The 22969-nt window shown below is 39.1% G+C and overlaps 1 protein-coding gene across 1 annotated transcript in view; it reads right to left on the bottom strand.

The window, feature by feature from the left end:
* LOC139118648 (neuromedin-K receptor-like) overlaps positions 1-22969 on the bottom strand; it is a 55380-nt gene that overhangs the window by 2389 nt on the left and 30022 nt on the right. The window contains exon 3 of the mRNA XM_070682069.1: positions 454-675. Coding sequence (XP_070538170.1) covers positions 454-675 — 222 coding nt within the window. The remainder of the gene's footprint in view (positions 1-453; positions 676-22969) is intronic.

Below are 22969 nucleotides of genomic sequence, written 5' to 3'. Positions count from 1 at the left end.
TCTCTCTCTCTCTCTCCTCTCTCTCTCTCTCTCTCTCTCTCTCCTCTCTCTCTCTCTCTCTCTCTCTCTCAAACTATTTCATCAGGAGTAATGTATTTAAATCTTAACCCTGCTTGTTCCGGCAGTATAAATCATACAGATGCTTATTTCATATAGTTTCAGTTTCCATGGCATATAACTGTTTCAGGTTCTACCATAATCTCTTTTACTGAACCCTCTCACTCGACTTCGTTTGCCACGCACCTCCTAATCTCTGTACATGTTTTAATATACAGTGGCCTTGTTATCGATCTGGCCGATCGAGGACAATATGTTGGACAGGAACGCCTGACTGGCTATCCAGGTTCATTGTTGATCTGGCCACCCTTAGTAGCTTAATTTTGTCAGAGATAGGCTGCATCTACATTGTGTGTTGAACGAAGAGATGTTTAGAGGGTCTAGTCTTGTACTTACTCGAAAACCCCCATTTAGAAAACTGTAGATGACTGGGTTCATGAAACTGTTTGAGGTGGCGATCCACAAGACCACTGAGTTGATCTTTCGCATCAGGTCCTGACGCTGGGTCTCGGCATCGATGTAAACGTAAGGCCAGAGTCGGGTCACCAGCATGAAGACGTGCAGAGGGAGCCAACACAGCATGAAGAGAACCACCACCAATATCAGCATTTTTATCACCTGAAAGAAAGAAGATTACACCAGTTTGACCCTTTCATCCCTGTTCTCATATCTGAAGGTCCAACCACGTCATTGAAAACGACGGGGTTGTACCAACCTTTGGAATTAAAAGGCTGGCGGGAAGAAGTAATGAAAGCAGACACATACTTAATCGGCTCGAATTTTCTTCTGCTTAGAAAAAGCAATTCTGAAATATAATACGTGCATTTTCATCGCCTTCGAAATATGATTAATCATGCATCTCAAGAGAGCAAAATATGAACGCATCACTGAGTAAGTATGCCAGCAGCGATATGCCAAAAATTATCACTTGCACTGCAGTGCTAAAAGTATGATTGTTGCTGCTCAAAATGGAAATGATGTACTGCTCTGCACAATGAATAAGACTACTTGTAAAAGTAAACAATGTATCTAAAAGTTGGGACAGGTTCAAGTACAGAATGATGAAACTGATAAAGCTCCACGTTACAAAGGTGTCAGGTTAGACCAATGTATGGGAAAAATGCTTTCCCCGCGTTTTCTTTCGAGCTTTCACAAAATACAATCGACTGGAACTGTTTTGTGATCGTTCCTTGGGGATTATGGGTGAATTAAACTTTTATGATTGCCTTAACCCCTATATTTTGCATCAATTCTAGAATTGAATTATACTTAATCCTCACGTACCCAAAATTTCCACCACAAGGGCAGTAGCGTCTGTCTGTTGATAATAGCTTCCTTCAATTTTCTTTGCATGAAAAGATTAGTTAATATCATGTTGTAATAAGGGACACCCTATTGGCTGAGTTCCTAAATATTTTACATTAGCTTTTATAGTATTTTATAGTAAAACAGTTGATCAACAGTGTGCTACCCTCAACAATATTGGTATCAGTCAAGATCAACACGGCTCTATTGAAATATTTTACATAACACACTGCAATTGGTCTAAGTTGTATGATTTGAGATTACATGTAAAGTTTATATTTGCCAACAGGTCATGGCTGACCTTAATGATCAGTAGTAGAGCGCTAGCACATTTCACAAACTAATCTCAGAAACGCAAAGTTTTGAAGATATTATTTACTTTGTCTTGTCGTATCTAGGGGCAGAACTTCCCCAGTAAGTAGAGACAGCGAATATCTTGGTGTCTTACTTAGAATGGAACTGACAGTATTGCCCAACGGTCATTTCCAGTTGCAAAGACAGTCTTCAGATGATAACTAGGAAGGTTTCCTTTAAGATGAAAGATAGTGTGAAAGTCGGGTTAATTTGCTCGCGGTAAAGACAATCCAGGCCCTCTCCTCGTTTGTGGAAACCAAATAACGTACGTTAAATTGCGAGATGTCGACATTTCTCCCAAGGTTCTGCTTTCAGTTCCCTGTCGTTAATGGCCTTCATTTCCTTCACTCTAATTCTTGTATTGGGATTCTATGTACCAATTTTGATGTGCGATTGCAGGAGCTAGCCTGGAGTGATATAAGACCAGAACACCACATGTAGATTTACAAGGTACATATATACCAGAGTTCATCGGTGATACAACGAAAGAGTTACAGACGTCAGGCTTTTAAATTTATTGCAATATCGACCTTGTATGGTGTAACTCACTGAACCAATGACACATTTCTACGCATTCAAGGCTATGTTCGTGTGTCCATGTCTCACCAGAAAACCCCATTCTCGTTGTCGTGTTCGGATTTAAAAGTGATAATTATCCTAATGTGTGCCATAAAATTTAATTCTCCAAGTGTAATACTGTACTATACCGAACTGCCTTCTCTTCAGTCACGTACATATATTCAGTTCACATCTGGCATTATATTAAACCTTTTATATACGCAGAAAAAGTGATACTTGGAAGTTGCTTTTCGTCACTGGTATTGTCGAAAAAACTCACGCAATACGTTTCGTCCCATGCAATTATCGTGACACAGATCATGACGGAAACCAAAATCCGCAACAAGGAGAATCGGCAATGCCGCGGTACGTTTCTTTAATTTTCCACGGCCTTGGTTTTTTTAATCCTGTATCGTGTTACTACTTCTTTTGATATGACTGTATTCAATCCTGAAGATTACGTGGAAGAAATGCAACAAAGACATCAATTAAGTACGGCATCAGCTCGAAATCCGGGCTGTTTGTTATTCTCCTGCAACGCCTGAAGGTAACTAGGTGAGGGGAGACTGGAGGCGCCTGAAAGCAATTCAGTACACCATCTAGGACACTCCAAACCGGGCCACAACTGAACCGGGATAGTTGAAAAATAGCCTTAAAGATTTCTTCGACGGTGTCAACGTAAAGTCAGAATCAACCTTGATTCGTTCATAATGCTAATTGTGTCTTTATGCACATGTATACCACAAGATTTTGACCAGTTCACGACACATATTATATGAACCAGCGATAGTGAGTGCATATATGAAATTAACCGGTCAAATTTGAGTGATACTGGTCCCTGGGGTGGTTCATTGCTACAATATCATAACAGCATACAGAAATTCAAAAAAACAATTCTTTCTGACTTGGAGCTCCCATTCGTCACAACTGTGAAGCACTGTTATTTCCATGTCCCGACCAATCAGATCGCGGTTTTTTCGCAACCAATATACTGGTATGATATGATATTGTTTAAACACTGGTATTTGTCCTACGCATGCGCCTTTGCTCTGGCAAAACGATCAGTGATAGGGTACGGTAATTCAAGGTGCTGTTGCGCTTAAGGCCAAAAAAAAAAAAAGCTGTTCAACGGGCGGGATGACTTCAAAGTTGGGTAGTAGGTCGGATTTTTTTTTTTTTTTTTTTGATTTTTTTTTGGGGTTTTTCTAAACAGAACATATAATATAAACACTTTTTGGGTGTTTCATACTTTTTCTTAGTCACATAACATATACTGGATATGTTGTTTAGTACGTTCATGAATTTCTCAAAATCATCACAAAACCTGTTTTGAAGGCTGATATACCGATTTTTCTTACTTTTGACCCTGACCTAAAACTTGGAGGGGAAGTGAGAGCTGTTCGTAACTGCCCTCCCTCTGGTATACACTGAAAATGTGCCTTCCCACTGAATTATGATGCCCACTGCCCTCCGGTATCTACAGTCTGCCCGCTCCCCCACTGCCCACAACAATTCACGCTCCCCGCTGCCCTCTCCCTACTACTGAAATTCCCCATTGCCAACTAGATGCCCACTATGCAACCCAGATCAACACAAAACCATGCAAGCAGTTAGCAGTATACCTTGGAACATTGCTCCCCTCTAAGTTAGGTTCTATTAAGCACGCCGCTTTCCCCTCCCTCTACGTATTTTCCGTTGCCCACTGTCAAAAATTTTCTCCCCGCCCGCTGAAAGTAATGAAATTTCTTCCCCGCCCACAGTAAATATCGATATTTTCTCCCCGCCCGCTGATTAGTTTTGAAATCTGCCCGCCCGCTGAAAAACTTCGCACGATCACCTTTTTGCACGAACAGCTTCGTTGGCGCCACCTGAATCTAACGGAGCTAGTTTCTGTGTTGGTGTCACCAGCCATATAAGCACGGTGCTTTCCAACCAAAACTCGCGACTCAGAAACTGGCGGGTCAGCCTCGGGGATGTACAGGGTGACATCGTCGAGCGAGGGAGTGAAATTAGACCATTCGTCCTGTGTCCAAGTCAAACAAATGTCACAAGGTTGACTCCTTGTGCATTCTCGACAACGGAAACACAAATCATGTCCGTCCTGCAGTGAGAACTGCTGCTTACAATCACACATTCGATAGGAGAAAGCCATGATGAAAATCGGAACGAGTGATGACTCAAAGAACAATAAAGAGTTTTAAAGGAACACTGAAAATAGGAACACTAGAAAATATAGACTGTACAACCACTCGGACGTGAAATAAACGCCGGTGAAACAATACAGTACAGAGTGTCTAAGCTATACGGAACACGTGGCGTAATAGTTTATTTTCCACGGCATATTAACCATGCCCTTCACCTTGACCAAATGTTTGTGATGCGCTTCCACCTTTACTCTTCAAATCATATAGCCTGTATCAATCTCACTCAAGTCAATGTCATTGAAAATGTGAAGGTCATTCATCTTACAGACAGATGTTCACTGAATAACATCTCCGCGTTTCTTCAGATTCGTAAAGATTTCGGGGAAAAAAAAAGAAAAATGTGGAATGGTCCAAATATGGGTCGTCGGGCCCGTTGAACAGATATTTTTTTTTTCCTCGCCTAACCAACACTTTTTTTTCAAAGCAATATTTCTTAACAAAGATAACATAAAGACCCCCCCCCTCTACTATGAATTTTCAAAAAACCAACACTTTTTTCAAAGCAATATTTCTTAACAAAGATAACATAAAGACCCCCCCCCCTCTACTATGAATTTTCAAAAAACATATGATCTAAACTTTAGTATGGTAGCAATAGGTTACTCAAAGGATGAAAGGGTAGATATTTGGAGTAGAAAACCTCCATTTTGGTATTGATGATAAAATTAATTGAAGTTAAAAACTTGATACAAATTTATGAAATTCAATATCTTATTTGAAACTAGAGTATCTGTAGTAAGAAAAGACAATTTTGTTTTGCATTATCTATTCTTATTCTAAAATATCGGGGTTGCGAGAGTGGCATTCATAAACAAAGATTTAAATCATGATATATAGCGAAATGGAAATGACTCATTTTGTAAACCATAGATTTGTCTTGCAGTATTAAAAGAGCATACTGTGCAAATTTCGCAAAAGTTTGACCAAGCTAGAGTTTTGAAAACGTGAGAAATAAGAAGCCGATGGAAATCGGGTTGTTTGCATAAATTTGCATAAATCTACTATACTTTCTTACGACTGCTTGTCATGCTAAAAGGTGAACCCAACCAATATTTTATGCTTGGGTTAATATATTAATCAAATTGAATGAATCTTTGCAAAAAATGTGATTTTGAGCACTGTCTCTCCACGGGTGGTGGGACTGTGTTTTGAACAAAACGCGCTGTGTCATATCCAACGCCACCTTAACGATGTTGAAAGCATAACAACGATAAGAATTGCAATGTCCAACAACGTGACCTACATAATGCCACCAACGCTGACGTTGAACAGACGAACAACGAGCTTCAAATCAACAACAACAAAAACTGCTGTAATGATGGTGGCATCTTTAAACCACCGTCACAAAACACTTTTCGCTGCCTTGCAAGCGACGGATTCTCACGTAAAGCACCAATATGGGAAAGCAACGCCATTATGAAACGCCACTTTCATTTACATATATCCTTTATAACGCAAGATACATTTACACGAGGTCTCAGAGGTGGCTAAGACAAATCAGTTCGCTGCTTCCCACTGACTCCTGGCGATAATAAAACTCATTTGCATACTCCTTTATTTCTCATCAGTGGATTAGCGTAATCAGCTTCTCCTTGTTTTTCAAACAAGCATGTAATCCAAACGTTGCCCAGGGAGAGATTGCTGCGGACGGACTGTCCATAAAGAAGTAAACAAAATCTTGCTAAAGTTAAATCGAACAGTATCTTATCTGGGTGAAATCGTGCTATCATTTTCTATTCTATACCGCGCCAAACTGGAATTTGAGCCGAAGTTAGTCGATAGTTCCCTGAGGACTACAATATCTGACTGAATTCAGCCAACTGCCATCGGCACATGGGAATATGAGGTTTTTTCTTAGCGCCAGCTTATGGTGTATATGTCGCTCAGCTTCCGACGCACTGCGGGGGCTTGTGATTCATACGAAGATTTCCCAATAGCGCATCTGCATCCGATCTAAGCTAGTGAAACAAGGATACTCGGAAAGAAGACTGATAAGATCTTTTAAAATGTACATGGTAGATATTGGGATACTGTGGAGAAATACGACCATTTTGTGACATATTACACACTTTAATACGTGAAGCAAAAGTCAATAAGGCTTCTGTACCTACTCAGTACATCTATTCTCAGAACTCTCTACGTTCCAATTTTCATCGCTTCTTTCTTAAAATTATTACGTTTCACTGCTTAACTGCCTTCTCAGTTGAGTTGTACATGTTGCACTCATTTTTGCAAGTCTAGAGGATGGTTGGATATATATACAGAACAAGGGATAGAAGTGGTGTTAATGACACCTACACTACTTTGATCTACTTGGTTAAGCATGTTTAGATACACAATATTCAACTTGTCAGCTTGTCTTGTTCATGTGTGAACTGTATTCGTTGTTGACAAGTGTATTCAGGTCAGGACACAAATACAGTGTACACAACAACAGTGCATTTTACACGACGTAGAGACGCTGTATTGACAAGCTTTCAAACGGTTAGTGTCCCAGCATGTTTTTGGACTAGATCAACAACTTGTGATTAAAGTACAAAACAAAATTATTGAAAAAGTAACCCCCTCATACTCATAAAGACTTTGAAGTCATCCTCCCCTTGTTGTCGTCGTGTCGCCTGCTGACATCACAATGGCTAAACTTAGTAAAATTTTAAAGTGCTGTAAATTGGTCCTAAAATTTCATTTTATAAAAGTTGATGTCAATATCATAAACAATCACTAGATATTTTAGGTGAAGTCACTTAATTACATTCCCATTCACTAACTATAGAGGTTTGGCGGTAGAGGTTGTGTGTGCTAATTTCATTGCTATGTGATTTGCTGCCTGAGTCACCGTCCTGGTTCAATCCCTTGACGATACCAATAAATAATACTGTCATAAGTTGATAAATTTTCCTGATCTTTCGTTTTGTGTATTAATTACAGATTCTTGTTCTACATACGGAGTACACACCTTGGGAACGAACTTCCGTATATAAGATAATCCATCAATTATTTTCTTTATTCAACATGTGTGGGGGACTTGTTTTGAAAAATGCGAAGAAAATAGGATATTCGTACTTTATTTTTTCTCAAAAGGGCTAACACAGAGATTGGTTGCCAGCTTGAATCACAAATTTGAAACAATTTGACTCTCTAAATGCAAAAATGTTGCATGGTGACCCAAAATTTCCATTTCTGCCGAGACTGTAAAATCTGTATCTTCTTCACCACTCAACTGAAATTCCGTTTTGCTGTGACGGTCCTTAAGATTACAAATATTAGGCACATAATAGTACTTCCCCTTTTCTCCGTCACCCTTGTTGTTTATTGTTGTTGTTGTTGTTGTTGTAAATGTTGTTGTTGTTGTTGTCGCTATAGTTGTCGTCGTCATCGTCGTTGTCGTCGTTATCCGAAATGTTGTCAGCGTCGCTATCGATATTACCCGCGTTATCGCTATCGATGTTGCCTTTTGTTGATAAACCAACCTGATTATCACGATGTACAGCGAAAAACACTAGGGATAAAAGCAGCATTGAAACATTAGAATGGGAGCAAAAGAAGCACAGACGTTTAGGGTACAACCCCTTCATCTTTATTGCTCTCATTCAAGTGAATTTAATCCAATTTTCATCCCCATTTCACGGTTGTAATATTGAAAATCAGGCATGGTTTCTCTTTCACTTCGCGCCAGTGCAGTATTCAAGGCGAATTAAGGTCGCATACCTTCAACGATTATACGACTATTGACATTGCTTTGACGCATCGTTTCGTGTCAAGTGCCATTCAAATTGAGTGATTGCTCGTACTCTAAATGACATATTTTTCTAACAATACGTTCCATAGGATAATTAATCGTGCAAGGCTGATTGGATATTCGAGTTATCTGCACGGCATTTCTAGTCAACCGTAAAACGTCCATATGAAGACTGGGTGTTTTTATGAGAATGATAGCATTTCAACATACCGAGAGACCTACTGTTCTCGAGTAAGGCAAACATTACTCGCGTGATCGACAGAAGACCAGATTGCGTGTCAACCGTACTGTGTCTCCAATAACCCGTGTTTGAACACTTCTTGAAAACCTGAACTCACGGTATTATATTTATAGTATTAGAGATGCGAATAATAGATTTAGCGACAAGCCCCCACCCCCCCCGAATAAAGGGTAAGACATTTAGATTAAATCAATGGTTATCAATGGCCATCGCTGATACACGGTTATGTTTGGAAAGATTGAGGGTCAAAACATGTTGCAGTGTCAGAGTGTATGAACGAGCGTAAATAACCAAAGAGACTAGTTTGAAAGCATGTGACACGTTCATCGTCTGACAGTGACGTCATCAGACCATGGAAGGTTTCCATGGCAACATGAATATTCTGCCTTTTTAGAGCAGTACTAACGGGCGATATCGCCAAATATATTCTATCTGTCGAACAGGTTTTCGATGCGGCATCTTCATGTTTGCTTTTTAACTTTCGTTCCGCAATTTTGAAGCTTTGTTTGTCGGTGCTCCTATAATCTTGATATTCTAAGATTTCTGTACGACGGGAGTTCATTGCATTCATGTCGTTTTCGTTGGTACTTAGGGGAGAATGCGCGTACGGGACAGATATCGAGACGCTCCGATTTTGAACAATTTACTGTACTTTGCCGGTCTGCTGCTTATGTAGGGATAGAGTGAGACTGTCACAATTTGATGTTTGTGGTAAATGAAGTTTACATCCCCATGCTTTCGTAAAACCGAAATTTACTTCTTTTTTCCAGAAGAGTGTACATGTATTAATGTCAAAAATCTAAAGTAGTTTGTTCCTCTGATACCGACATTACATAGTGAACTCCGGTTTTGATTTTTGATTATGAAAGAAAATGATTAAAGTGTCCCTGAAGAAAATAGACTAAAAGTATTGATCTCCAGACGTTAACTACATGACGCTGGTGTTACAGGAACTTGAAGTTCATGGCGTCTGCATTAAAGGTAGTTCGCGCCTCGAAATTGAAAGATTGAAACTTTTCCCTAAACTTTTCTCATCGAAGCTTTAAACCATTCTCTTTCAAGATCAATAAAAAATTTGGAAGTGACAGTGCAAACTTTGGTTTTATGGAAACACGGTAGCTTAAATTTACCTAGATTTAAAATTCAAAATGGCCGCCCTTCCTGCCTTAATTCATTCTATAAGGGGAAATTAGAAAAATTCGATTTTCCAAATTCTCCCATGGAAACTTTATTTGTACCCTATGAGCTTCAGAATAAGCCCAAACAAGTGGTAGACCAAAATAGGCCAACACAAAACTATATAAGTTTGAGAGTCCGAATATCTGTCCCCGAGGAACCATCTACTAAAAACTGGCAGATGGAGCTCAGAGGACACATCATACTTCAGGTACTATGTGCCTTGAAAGTGAAAGACTTAAACTTTTGCTCAAACGTTCCTGAAGGAATCTTTTAACCATTCTCTTTCAAAATCAAGAATAAAAACCGGGGTCACCGTGCAAAGTTTGGTACTAGAGAAACAAATAATCCAAGATTACCGATATTTGAAATTCAAAATGGCCGCCATCCCTGTATTAACTGTATAGAGAAAATAAAATTTACGAATTTCGAAAAACTAAGGAGGCAAAAAGGAATTTTACACCAAGAGCTTTAAAATGAACCCCCACAAGTAGTATATCAGAAAAGAATTGTAAAAGTTTTAGAGTCATATCCCCAAGGCGTATTCTACCTTAAAACTCTCGTCAAACCACAATTTTACTAGTGTTACAGTGACATCAAGTCAGAATAGACTAGCACACCGAATATGTGAATATCCCTCGAGACCAATGTAAAATTTGTCCCGCTAAACGTTGAAATAAGAAACGTCTTTTGTGAAATAAAAAAAGTGTGTCATTAAAGAACTAATTACTACGTGTCCTGTGTTTGAACTCCAGATAACTCGAAACGCTATAGTATGTTCAATGTTCAATCTGTTGGGTGGGGAGTTACCTCTTTAAGCAATGCTCTGTCCATTCAGCTAACAAGCTTCGGATCACATTAGTGACATGTTAAATTATCCCCTTTCAATCACACTGGTGCATTAACGGCCATCTCAAGACATGTTTTATGTTGTGGACTTCATATCGTTCTTCAGACCTCAGCCTGTTTTAAGATTCCAATCCTGTTTGAAGGTTTTTCCCGTCATAGGTCTTTGATTCGTCTTACAGATGAACTTTTACAACGTATTGATACGGAACACATAAACGGTATCTTTACTTAATCTGTCAAAGGTATTTTGACATTCAGCGAAAATATTACCGTACAGCTATGATCTGTCGGTCGATATGATCGGTCGGTTCAAGTTTTATCTTTCAATGGGCGGGATATTATTGGTTATCCGAGTTGCTTGTCAAAGACACATTTTATTACTGTAACGTCAGACTTTCTGCCAGGTTCGTATCTGAGTCTGCTCTTATCTCCGTCTGTAACATCATACGACTTGTCTTTTTTTCTGTTTATTCTTCAACATCGTAAAAAACGTACGCGTACGGCGATGATAAAACTGTATGCGCTCCCAAGTGGGGAATGAATTGACGAAGTTACTGAACGTATACATCGGCCTATTTTTACTTTGATTCTTGGGCAGCAAACAAAGATGATGAGCAATATCGTATCCGCTAACGGTTTGTTCGTGGGTGGACATATCAACTGACTTGGATGGTTGGTTCAGAAGGGTAATCACACCCGGCAGGAAATGTTGTCCTTTTGCTCCAGCGGGCCGTACAGGGAGTATTATTCGTCCGTTTTGGGAGGGTTTTCCAAGGGGATAAGCAACGTTTTGCGGCGCTGAGGGGTAGCGTCTCTGACTTACGAAATACGTCTTTGTGGCGGCAAAAAACAATCTGCATATCACGTATTGTTCAACTGAGCTTACGCAAATAATTTTCCAAAATTTCCAAATTTCAAGAATTCAGGAATTCCATAGGTTAGAAGGGCTCAGTTGATGGCACTGGGAGATTTTTTTCGTGTTCCATGGCGAGAAAACTATTCGAGGTTCCTTTACTGAAGAGGAAGAGAGAGACAGTCTCGAGTGCTGAGTGAGTAGTCGGAGGGAGAACCAGTGTGCGGTAGCTAGTCGCGGCTAACTTTCCCCTTCCCCTCGAAAAGATTTGTTTTCAAAATGGTTTAGAATGGTACTACTTGCAAAGCACCTCTGGTTACAATTACTTGAAATCTACTCGCTTGCTCTCCTGTAGTTCGCAGTAACTAGCTTTGTGTATAAATGTCAGCAAGATTTAGCCATATCACGACAATTCCTGTCGCATACGATCGTCAGAAAGAGACGCGAGAATTCGTTATCTGAACACCTTGACTGAACGCAGATTCGCAATTAATCTTTTGTTGGCATTTTCATCGCTGACATGTTGATGCTTTTTGCAAGACAACCGGATCAGAACGCAATTTGCTATTTTCCCAAGACTTGTAGGACTCAACGAAGGATCAATGTCACCCTAAAAAGATCGGGAACTCACTGTCCAATGAAAGAAAAATAATGTGGTGTCGCCCACTTTAATCGTTGAACCATGGAGGTATAAAGAAAGAGTCTGTCTTTATACCTCCATGGTTGAACTAACTTTTGTAATTGAAGTCACGGTTTGAGGCAGTGTTGCTAGCATTAACACGCTACGATTTTACCTACTTTTCTCTCAATGGGCGAACGTTCAGTGTTGACAAGAATAGAATACTGATGTAATGTAATAAAACTCTTCAAGATTCAGCTTCACCTGTAAATTTAGATTGTTTATTTGAACCTGTAAATCGTGTCATTTCCTCTGCTACGATTGAGCAAGAATCCCGACCAGCTTTCTCTGCTCTATTGACACTCGTAATATCGAATAGATCATAAAACGTGATTTGTCAGGGAAATAGAGAGAATTCGAGTTTTCACAGAGATAGGAGGACAATTTATCTCCAGTAGAAAATGAATTTGGTTCAGTTTTCGTGTATCCACGATATGAAGATACGGGGAATTACGCACGCCGCGTCGTCATGGAGATTAAGCCGCGTGAAGCAAACTCACAGAGTCGCTTGTATCTCGAAACAAACACGTTGTCTGTCAAATGTCGTCGTATCTATTGAAAGCATTCTTGAGACGAGAAAGCTTTTGTCTGGTTACTAGACTGTCATTTACACATCTGTTGAAAATAGCACCTTGTCATTACTTCGTGTGTGTGTACTTAACGGTCGTTTTGCAAAGTTTCCTTCATAGAATTTGCGTGTTGTATGGAGGGACTGTTATTCCATTAACTTGCTTAATAGTAAATGTAAGGAAACACTGTTGAAAAATTGTCCGTTTCGTGTAGCTTCTATAAAAGAGTTGGTAGCTAGAAGCCTTGCTGTAAAATGTCTTCGGAACTGACGTAACCTTGCTTGATAGCAAGTGAAAGTGGATACTGAGTATTTCTGTCTTGGTTTGTGGAAAATATTTTCGTAGCTGGTAAAAGTTATCTGTTCTTTGTAACAACATTGATGCCGCCTCTTCAATTTATCACTTCGCTAACACAAGGATGAGCAGTAGTTTACATTTTTATGATCAAATTTTGGCTCCGCAAGTCTTAATGATGTAACTTTCCGTAGAAGTTATCACATTTTGACGTAATTGACATCATGCTATATGTGGCCGGTCGGTTTGACCGACGTGATCCAAAAATATGCATGAAAGGCTCATTAACATGCCATGATTCATAGCTATCAACACTCTAATTAGGGTCATATCCAACCAGCTGTCTTGCCTCCTGAGATGACCTGTACCACTGTGCCTGTACACAGCAAGGCATGGCATAATGATGTTAATCTTTTTACCTCCTGCGTATAGACCGGTAAAGTTTCTACTGGGAGTGCTTTTCATGAGTGCAATAGTTTAAGATGTCGGCATTACCTTTACAAGCGTGTAATTCCAGCAAAACAAGTTTTGATATCTAAAGTGGGGCTTTTACTGGTTTATACTTTTACCGGTACAGGCCATTGCTACCCAAGTTACGCTTCCGATATACTTCATCAACTACATCGATGTGTGTATCTCTTGGCGAGACAAACCCAGACGCCATACGTACATGGATCTCAGAAAAGTTACCGACAGTACAGTAAAAGACAGTACAACAGTACAGTACAGTACAGTACAGTACAGTACAGTACAGTACAGTACAGTACAGCACAGCACAGCACAACACAGCACAGTACAGTACAGAAAAAGCTGTAACATGGTGGTGGAAATTGCCGGCTGTAAAAATTAGGTTGCTATAATTTAACATTACTTGACCCTTTATCCACTCTCGCTTTCATGTGTCTAAAAGTAGCTTATTATTACCTTATTACTTTTTCCATTTTTTTTTGTCTTAGAGGAGATGACAATATTTCAACGAGTGTGATGAAGTCCCATGTGCGAAATATTTTCCCAACACGTAATTTGTGAACTCAGTGTTTCCTTGTTTATCCTATTCTAACCCCATTTAGTGCAGTTATATTGTTAAATGACGATTTCTTTAGTTTTGCGTTTTGGCAGGAATTTCAGGAAAACTGAAAAAGTTAACTTTCGCCAAGGATGCAACTATTTTCTTATAAGTTTTGACTTCATTATAGTTGAATGGAATATAATGGTTACATTATCTCATTCACCATTATAATCAGATAGCTGATAGCATTTTCTTAGGTCTTGAATTCCTTCATTTAAAAAATACCTAAGTATCGATACGCCGGCGTTTTGGACATTCGTACAGAAGTTGTGTGACTCAGACATAGAAGGATGAGGTGTGAGCATTGCGAAAAGTCAGGACTTGCTGGTCATTTGCTCGTAATTTTGAGCAGAAAAGACACATACAGTCACAATATCAGAACCTGGGATGACTTATGAATTGAATTGAGATGCGATGCAAGACACCTACATCATAAGTTTTCGAGTTCTCTCAGTCTATATACATTCTCGTCCTTGGCAGTCGCCGATCTTTCATACATTTGTGAAAGACATATTATTGTTGATAACATAGCCCCCGCTTATCACTAGAAGTATCCCATTTGGCGGTCTTGATGTTTGATGACATTGGTTCAAGACTGTGCCGTACATTATTAGTAGGATATGACATTCGCAACTAAATATATCAGATTGCCTCGTGACGTAAAACGAATTGCAAATTACGCTTATATCATAGATGTATCATGATGTTCTAGGTGCAGGAGATCAGGTTGATAATTTATTGCAACCACCGGTCAACTGAATAGACTGAATATGAAGCGATTTACTATTTGAAACGTGAAAATGGCAAACTTTGAGCGCGACATTATTGGCAATAAACCAGCATTTGAACCTGTCCAACTGGCCTGACCCCCTGAATATGAATTACTTTTCAGCACTGAAAATATATGGCATCGATAAATTTTATAGGAGGGTTTATTTTAAAGGTGTCATATAGTATATAAAGTTGCAAAGTTTGCATAGAAATCCGTGGATACATATCTCAGTATATTGCAGAACACATGAAATGATTAGCGTAGTAGTCATACTGAATTATACCGCAAAACAAAGTGATTTTGATGTACGGAATTAGTTCACAGTCCTCGAACCAACATGCAAGATACTAATTCGATATGTCTTTCAGAACAGTTCATAACAAAATGGTTGCCCGGTGGCCATGTTGGATCGTATTGTGATACAAACGGATTTGCGTATAGGTGCTATATAATAAAAGGCACTACCGTTGTACTGAGTATGAAGGAAATCCGGTTCATGCACGTCAACGCGATGACTCCGCACGCACTGACATAGGTACAGACGGGGCCTTTTCGATAATCCACCTTGGCCTTCTCAGTGGGGACTAACACAGAGATTAACAGAATCATTAAGAATGTAAAGCTGCAGAACTTGTAAGAGGTAATACATTCATATGACATAGAAAGATGGAATTCTGTGCTATCTATCGGCACTTTGTGCTTGATTACGGTGGATTCGCTGATGGATAAAAACTGACATATTTTACGACGACATTTATTTTGACCCTTGTTTGGGATTAACTGTGTAAAATCCTTGATTTCGCTATACCGACTTCTTGGTTATACCGTTCTGAAGGGATTGAACAAGTTCAGGTTTTTCAGGCGCAGATGTGGTCCAAATGATTTTTCTTCGGCAAATAACAGTAATTGGTTTCCATCGCACCTTATGGAACTTTTTTAAGAGCAATCCATTGTTAAACCGTCACGGCAAAGCCGCGATGCTTACACTGCACGAAAAGGAAGGCCTTGCCATCCGATAATTGCCGCTTTCTCTTATGTTAAACTTGGCACTGAGAGCATAAAGCTTGTTTGCGGATACGAATTAAACACCTGCGCATACCTTTTAATAATTGTGATGGGTTGTTCTTCCCTGAGTCAAACAAAGAACTGACCTATTCTAAGTTGAATTCGTCTTGATATGACATGACTACTAATTAGGTGACTTTACTGGAAGTGATGTACCCACAAATATTCATCCAAGGTTGCTGAAGGCCGAAAAACTCTTAGATTAATATTGTGAGCTCATGAATAAAAACAAGCGCGAAAACCTTACAGTATACGCAGTAGAATCCTGCGGGAAGGTTGGCTTAAGCAAATGACTATCGACTTTGCTGAGTGTGTTGACATTTGCATATAATGCGTTCAAGTTACATTTTCCAGTTGTGAGAGATTTCGCTTACTGGGAAGTTGGAATTTGTTTTCATGAAGGCTGATTGTACCCTGGGAAAACAGGAACATGCCTTCAATTTCGACCTTGTAATTTCCAAAGGTCATCTGAATGAATGTTTAAACACCTCGTGCGAGGTAGCATTGCCACAAATATACTTGGCAGTATGCGTAGTAATGATCAAGAGTTTGATGATTAGTGTAATGATTTTGATAGAACTTTTGTATTTACCAACAGTATAACAAACTGCCAGGATTTTCTTGGCATTGCCATGCCATAGGAACAGCTTACTTCGTGCTATTCCCAGTTCTTACACTTAGAGCACAACGTGTATACGCTCCTCTATAATCGCATCCAGTCGTGGTCATATATGCCTACTACCCTTTGTCAAATGTATGCGTTCATAAAAGCGGCCTCGGTCCATGTAAAAGCCATCTAAAATTTAAGACAGACAAACATCAGAGGCTAATCTTTGCATGAACTTAAATTGGAAAACCCAGCGATAAATTGGAATATTGCGTATGTATATGATTACCGCAGGCGATCCCGAACATTGGTTGACTAACCATGCACTAATGGGTCAAAATTCGCGTAGTCTGTAGCGTTCTTCCACAGAAATCCTTACACCAGTAACATGATTGAAACGCACCTACCGTACTTTAATTACATTGAACTGTGGCGCATGGTAAGGTTGCAGTTTGCAGACCTTATCGCAACAATGACTATTTCATGCATGATTGTCAGTATTTTGGTAAACACCCTACCGTGATCATTTTTAGCATACAAGAATCGTGACATCTCCAGGCACTAACTGTACCTGCAGTCTACTGAATCATATATCAGGTTAAGTAACTGTTGTTTATTTAATGTCTGAAGTCATTGATCAGTGCGCCGGTATATTTAACGTATACATGTATCCGGACATTCTGGCGAATTTATAGTAAAAGCGTATCTTCTATTGTCTGCAAGACCAGCAATATTGCTTAAAAATGTCAAAGTTAGATATACAATAACATCTAAGCTTACATTTTTTGAAATTATTTTATAGACTTTGTAGATTGTCCGTAAGAATAGGGTTTTGGTCGCTCGTATACATTAGCATGTACTCTCTATCTGCACTTGAAGAGTAGTTAACTAAACGAAAATTCCCCTTTCGTATTTTTGGTAGAGTGTGCCTCGCGGACAGAGATTCAGACTCACAAACTTTTACAAGAATGTTTGATCTACTACTTTTGGGGCTCGTTTTGAATCTCATGGAGTAAATAATGGTTTCAACGGCTTTGTTTTGTGAAAATTTGAAATGTCATTTTTCTCCATATTGTCAGCACAGGGCTGGCGGCCATTTTGAAATTCAAGTTATGTTTATAAAATGATGGGTAATTTGTTTCAATATTACCAAATTTGTACATTGACCCCAGATTTTTATTCTTGAATGGAAAATCTGAGCTGACGATCAAGGCTGTCAATTTCAAGGCATGTACTGCCTTAACGGGAGACTGAAGAATATGAAAATTATATTATGCAATGTTATAGCAAAGAATATTGCTTTATTTCTCAGATAACGTTATAAAATCCTAGAGGCCATGAAATCAATCTGGATAAAGAAAACGTGTGCACGGAAAACCAAATTTTTCAAGCGACTGTGACAATAAACTTGACTAATCGTACAAAATAGTATTGAGAAGAAAGTGGATGGAAAAATTAACCACACAAAAGTAGTAAGATCCTTTAACAGTAAAAGAAAAAATTAAATGCCAAAAAACATTTGAAGTGTGTAATTGGTGATCTAGAATGGGTGAAAAAAATTTCGACAAGCAAGAACTATTATTTATGAGCAAAAGAAGGGTAGAAATGGATAGAAAATTGGTTATACAAACAAATATGAGGATGTTATATTTGAGAATTAGGATTACAATACTAAGACAAATTTCTATTTAAAAAGTTTTTTGTTGTCCACGTAAACATTTCCGTTTATTATTTTAAATCTCTAGCCGAGGTGAGATAAACGAAAAAGACTTTGAACTTGAGAAATAATAAAAATCAAATGTCTTAATTATTCATACTGATAATTTCGAGGTATTCCACTTGAACTTTTCGTGGGAAATCTTATTCTGAAATCGATTACTAAAGCTAATCCAACGTTACAATACAGTGATAATCTCGCACTTCAACTCATCTGGAAATTCAAAAAAGGAAATGAATGGTTTCCCCTTGACACACGTAAAGAATGCGCACTATGCATTCTACACTTCTCAGCAAGAAATGAAGGATACGAGTGATTCTTTTCAAACATCGTTGCGGTGCCGCTGTCTGCCCGACCCTTTCAGGGTAGTTTTGTTTGCGTATTGCTTTGATTATATTAGGAAAGCCGAGCCTACATTTATGAACGCAGAACTTGTTTTTCAGAGGAAACAAGCACTGTGAACGGGAGCTTGTTCTCATCAACAGTCTAATTCAATACTAAGATGCGATGGATCCCGGCCAATTTCTTCCAACGTGCTACAAACCTCACAACAGAACACGAACATCCCTTGAGAGTTTCGGGCAAACCTTTTGAGAGTCCGCCTTACGCCAGGTTTCCTCATAGAGTTAGACACCTATATCAGTCACAAATCCCTAGATTTTCGAACTTTTGGCTATCATCAATACTGTAGAGGAGGAGGGATACTGTACATTTGAGGGAGGTGGAATTCGACTCGACTTACCTGACTGCTTTAAAAAGTATAATAGCAAGGATAATATGAATTCATGTTCAAAACAAGCAAGTATCGGTGAGCATCGACAGTAATTCCCATACGCTTTTTTTTCCATGCATAATGGATGACTTTTTGTCGTTTATGCAAAACTTTCCGTCTGTATACGTATTACCTACCGAGCAGGCAGTAGCTGGCGCCTAAGAGAAGTGTGTATAGAGGGTCGCGGAACAAGTAGGTAGCTACCATGGTAATCACCATGGGTGTTCACGATCGAAGATCTTTATGACCCCAATCAATAAAGAGAATCAGATCTTAACGCAACCTGCGTCAAAGGAAGCTTCGCCTCCGGTTTTCAAGATGCTTCCAACAATTGCTTGCTAGTTTACTACATTAAGATTCTTTCCGATAAACAGCAGGGGCAAGATTTATCAATTTTCTTTTGATTAATCCTCTTTCAAGGTCCACTCCATTCTCATGCATCAACCATCGATAATCCGGGACATTCGAAATAGGCACATCCTGCTTTGAATGTCAGAAAAACAACTTCAGTTGTCATCATGCTGTGGGCACGGGATTGCTAATCTTGAGAGGACACCTGTCGACATGAGCATATGAAGAGCTTTCACATAAGCGGAGACAGCATTCTGAGTGATATCCGTGGCTAATTTGGGTATTCCTATCCACCAAGCCAACTAGAAACGAAAGAAGATCTACATTGATCGCGCGTGATAAGAATAGTATAACTGAAACATGTCGAGATAATTTCGGCTTTGTAAAATTTTACTGCCCCTGTCCTTCAATGTCTCCTGAGATGCAGTGACATCCTAAGCCAGCTGATATGCCGAAAGCTATTCGTTCTAGTTTGTTGAACACTAACTAAGAATTCATCCCGAGGTCACTTTGTTAACGGTCCCGGTTCTCGTTCAAGAGTGAAAAGGATTAACTTTGCATCTGCAGTCTTTTGGGCTTTTAATGCAATTTTTCAAAAACAGAACCTGGCAAATTGACCGTGATCTATCACAAAGCCGCTGAAACCCCCACTGTTCGGCGCTCCCACTTGGGAAATGTTGTTACAAGTGGATCGTTATTGCATATAAAAAGGATTGATTTGTTGCCTTTAAAGACAGAAGTATCACGTCATTAATGCACAAAGGCATCAAGACAAAGAGTGCATATATATATATATATATATATATATATATTATATATATATATATATATATACATATACATATATAAAACATGTTATAGGAAAGAAAACACTTAACAGTATATTAAAATTCTGGCGTGAAACGTTAAGGGGATCTTTCACAAACTGACAATTCCAACTGTACTATATCATCGATATATTGGTATGATATGATTAATATTACTGCCGTTCCAGATATCAATATAGAGAACTTAGTTAATGTGTCTAATAAAGAGTTGCAGAAGAGCTTTCAGCATCGCAATGAATCGTTCGAAAAAGTTAAATAGCGGTCAATAACATCTATTTGAAATAATTGCAGAGAGATGCAAAGGTGTGTGTTTTTACTCTCAAACCTGGAAAAGTAACATCAGGTTGTGAGGTTGATAACGTATTAAGTCCACGGAACGAACGTCCATGAACTTGGAACATATTGTGAAAGACGTCAGAGAATCAGCAGGGTGAAAACCGAGGTTGTATGCGCAGCATGTTCGGTAAAACGATGGAAACGATGGAAACAGGAGGCACTCTTCTTAAGGGCTGCAATATGAATAGTAATCATTGTGATGCGGTGCAAGTGAGTGTTATTAGATTCCCTCAGGCAAACAGAACAAACTTAATTACTTTAAATGGTGAGCACCAGCGACACCTCAAACAAAAAAATACCCCGAACGTTGACCTAGTTGCTTCAAGACTACCGTACCGCTAGTAGCTATATCCCTGTGAATTGAATAAACCCTCAGAATAGTTACTCTATACAATCGTTCCTCAGAGGTCTGACGACTTTTAGAATTTACATGAGGTACAGAGTGTATACTGAGAATAGATGTAGATGTACTGCATTACAGGGCATTGAATATATTGAAAGTAACACCACAGACAAAGATGGCTCTACACTAAGGCAATCGCATGTCGCTATCGGAAATCTTAAAGCCAGGAAAAGATGTTTGCCTCCGGGTCGTATAGAAAGGCCAATATTTCATGTTATACGACAAGTGCAGTGTGACAAACTCTGGTTTCGCCATGCAAGGAAAAAGCAATGCAACGACGGGGTAGAGCCCAAGAATTGTACGAAAGTCATTACAAGAGGCGATAAGAGGTGATACTGAATGTGCCGACAGAGAGCGATTACTGTATTCACTGCGCAATAGTTGATACCATGATGTGTTAATGCGGTGCCGATGATACTTCATTTGGTGTTGATACTGAACAAATCATTGGGTTGAAAGATAACGATGCAGTTGTTTTCACCCCACTTTTCACAGGTCGTAAAAACGATGGCAAATCTGATTTACGACAACTGACCCCCGTCAACGAACTGTGGAACAGTAAACATAACTAGCATTTTACGCTGCATGTATGTTAAGGCAATGTACGAATCAAAACATAAAATGTTAAACTTTCCTCAAACTTCCCGTAGGAAACTTGAAACTATTAGTTTTCATAATGAAAAAAACGACTTAAAATTTATCGTTTCTTGAAACTCAAAATACACTGTATTACTCTGTTATTCCCGTTTTTTACAAAAAAAAACTGTTAAAACTTTATTTGCCCCCAAAGTTTATAAACGTGCAATCAACAGGCCAGAAAAGTATGATAAAAGTTTTAACAACTCACAAAAACTGTCCCATAGATGCACAACATGTTGTTAATTGTGCTATCACTGAAACGGTAGGGAATACCTGAAGCATTTAAGACAATCTTGAATCTTGAAAATTTCAGATTTTTCAAAGTTTGGAACAAGCTTGACAGTAGAATAAATCTGCTTTTCTTCCGAATGACCTTGAAGGTCATCGTGCATATTCTTGAAGTTGTTGTTGAATGGTGGACGGGTAGCAAGGCACTATATGAAAGACAATGGTAGTGAGAAAGCGGTCTGTTAAAAAAGTTTGGTTCTTGAAGTTCGTCAACCATTAAATCTTCTTCACAATCTGACGGACGGAGGATTTCCAATGTGTTGTAGTTTCTTCTAATCTTTTCTTTAAACTTGAGCGTACATGGGAATGTGTATAAGCACATGTCAGAGCACTTTAAGTCGAAATCCATTGAAACTTGAGTCTGAATTTTTCAAAGTGTGTCAGGTCATGCAGAAGAACAATGCTAACGAGCAGATACATATAGCAATCAAGAAGCAGACTCGTAAGACATTCAGTGGACAACGTCAGACCACACTGGCGCTAGCCGGTGATCCCCAGCCTTCCACGCTGATAAAGAAGGGTTAATTGCGACGTGACCTCAGAGCAAATTCGTGACTTCTACGTCAAGATTTCCACGACATTAAGATGCTATCGCTGTAACTTTAAAAGTCACTGTCAATGCGGCGTTTACAAACTTCAAGATTCCCTCCGATGACAGAACATTTTGCATGAAGGGGGTTTTCTCAGGTACTATGTCCACGATATCCACACCGATAAATACACCAAAATCGACTATAGTGACCGTGGTGTCCATCACAATGATATGCGGGGATTGCAGTTGCACGTCACCGTATTGTCTGCTTAAAATTTTAGCTTGCCATTCAGCATCTATCACATCTAAATAATGAGACGATGATATATTTTCGAATGACCTCAGGTTACTTCGATTCCGGGGCATAGCATTGCAAAAGATTGTGACAATCTGAATGCTCAATGCCAGTGCGTATAAAGAAACGTTCAAAGCAAACGGGCGCTGGTATCGTCACGTCACTATATAAATGTGGAGCTATTTATTTTCCCCGGAAAGAAGGCCCACTTCTGAATGGCGAAGAAATGCTTGGTTAGATCTTAAAATGAATACATTGAAGTTAGAGGACAGCCACGACTATGCTAGTGCTTAGTAAAATGATAACTTAAGTAACACCAAAACCTAAATGAAAAGATTTTACGCAGAGGCGAAATTGCTTTAAAATGCTGCTCTTCCATATGCCATCTATTGTACAGACATGTGAAGCGCTTTTACCT

Source organism: Ptychodera flava, chromosome 19 (genome assembly GCF_041260155.1).
Source record: "Ptychodera flava strain L36383 chromosome 19, AS_Pfla_20210202, whole genome shotgun sequence".
NCBI classification, from domain to species: domain Eukaryota; kingdom Metazoa; phylum Hemichordata; class Enteropneusta; family Ptychoderidae; genus Ptychodera; species Ptychodera flava.
The sequence above is the reverse complement of the archived record's forward strand: the minus strand, read 5'-3'. Positions and strand labels throughout refer to the sequence as shown.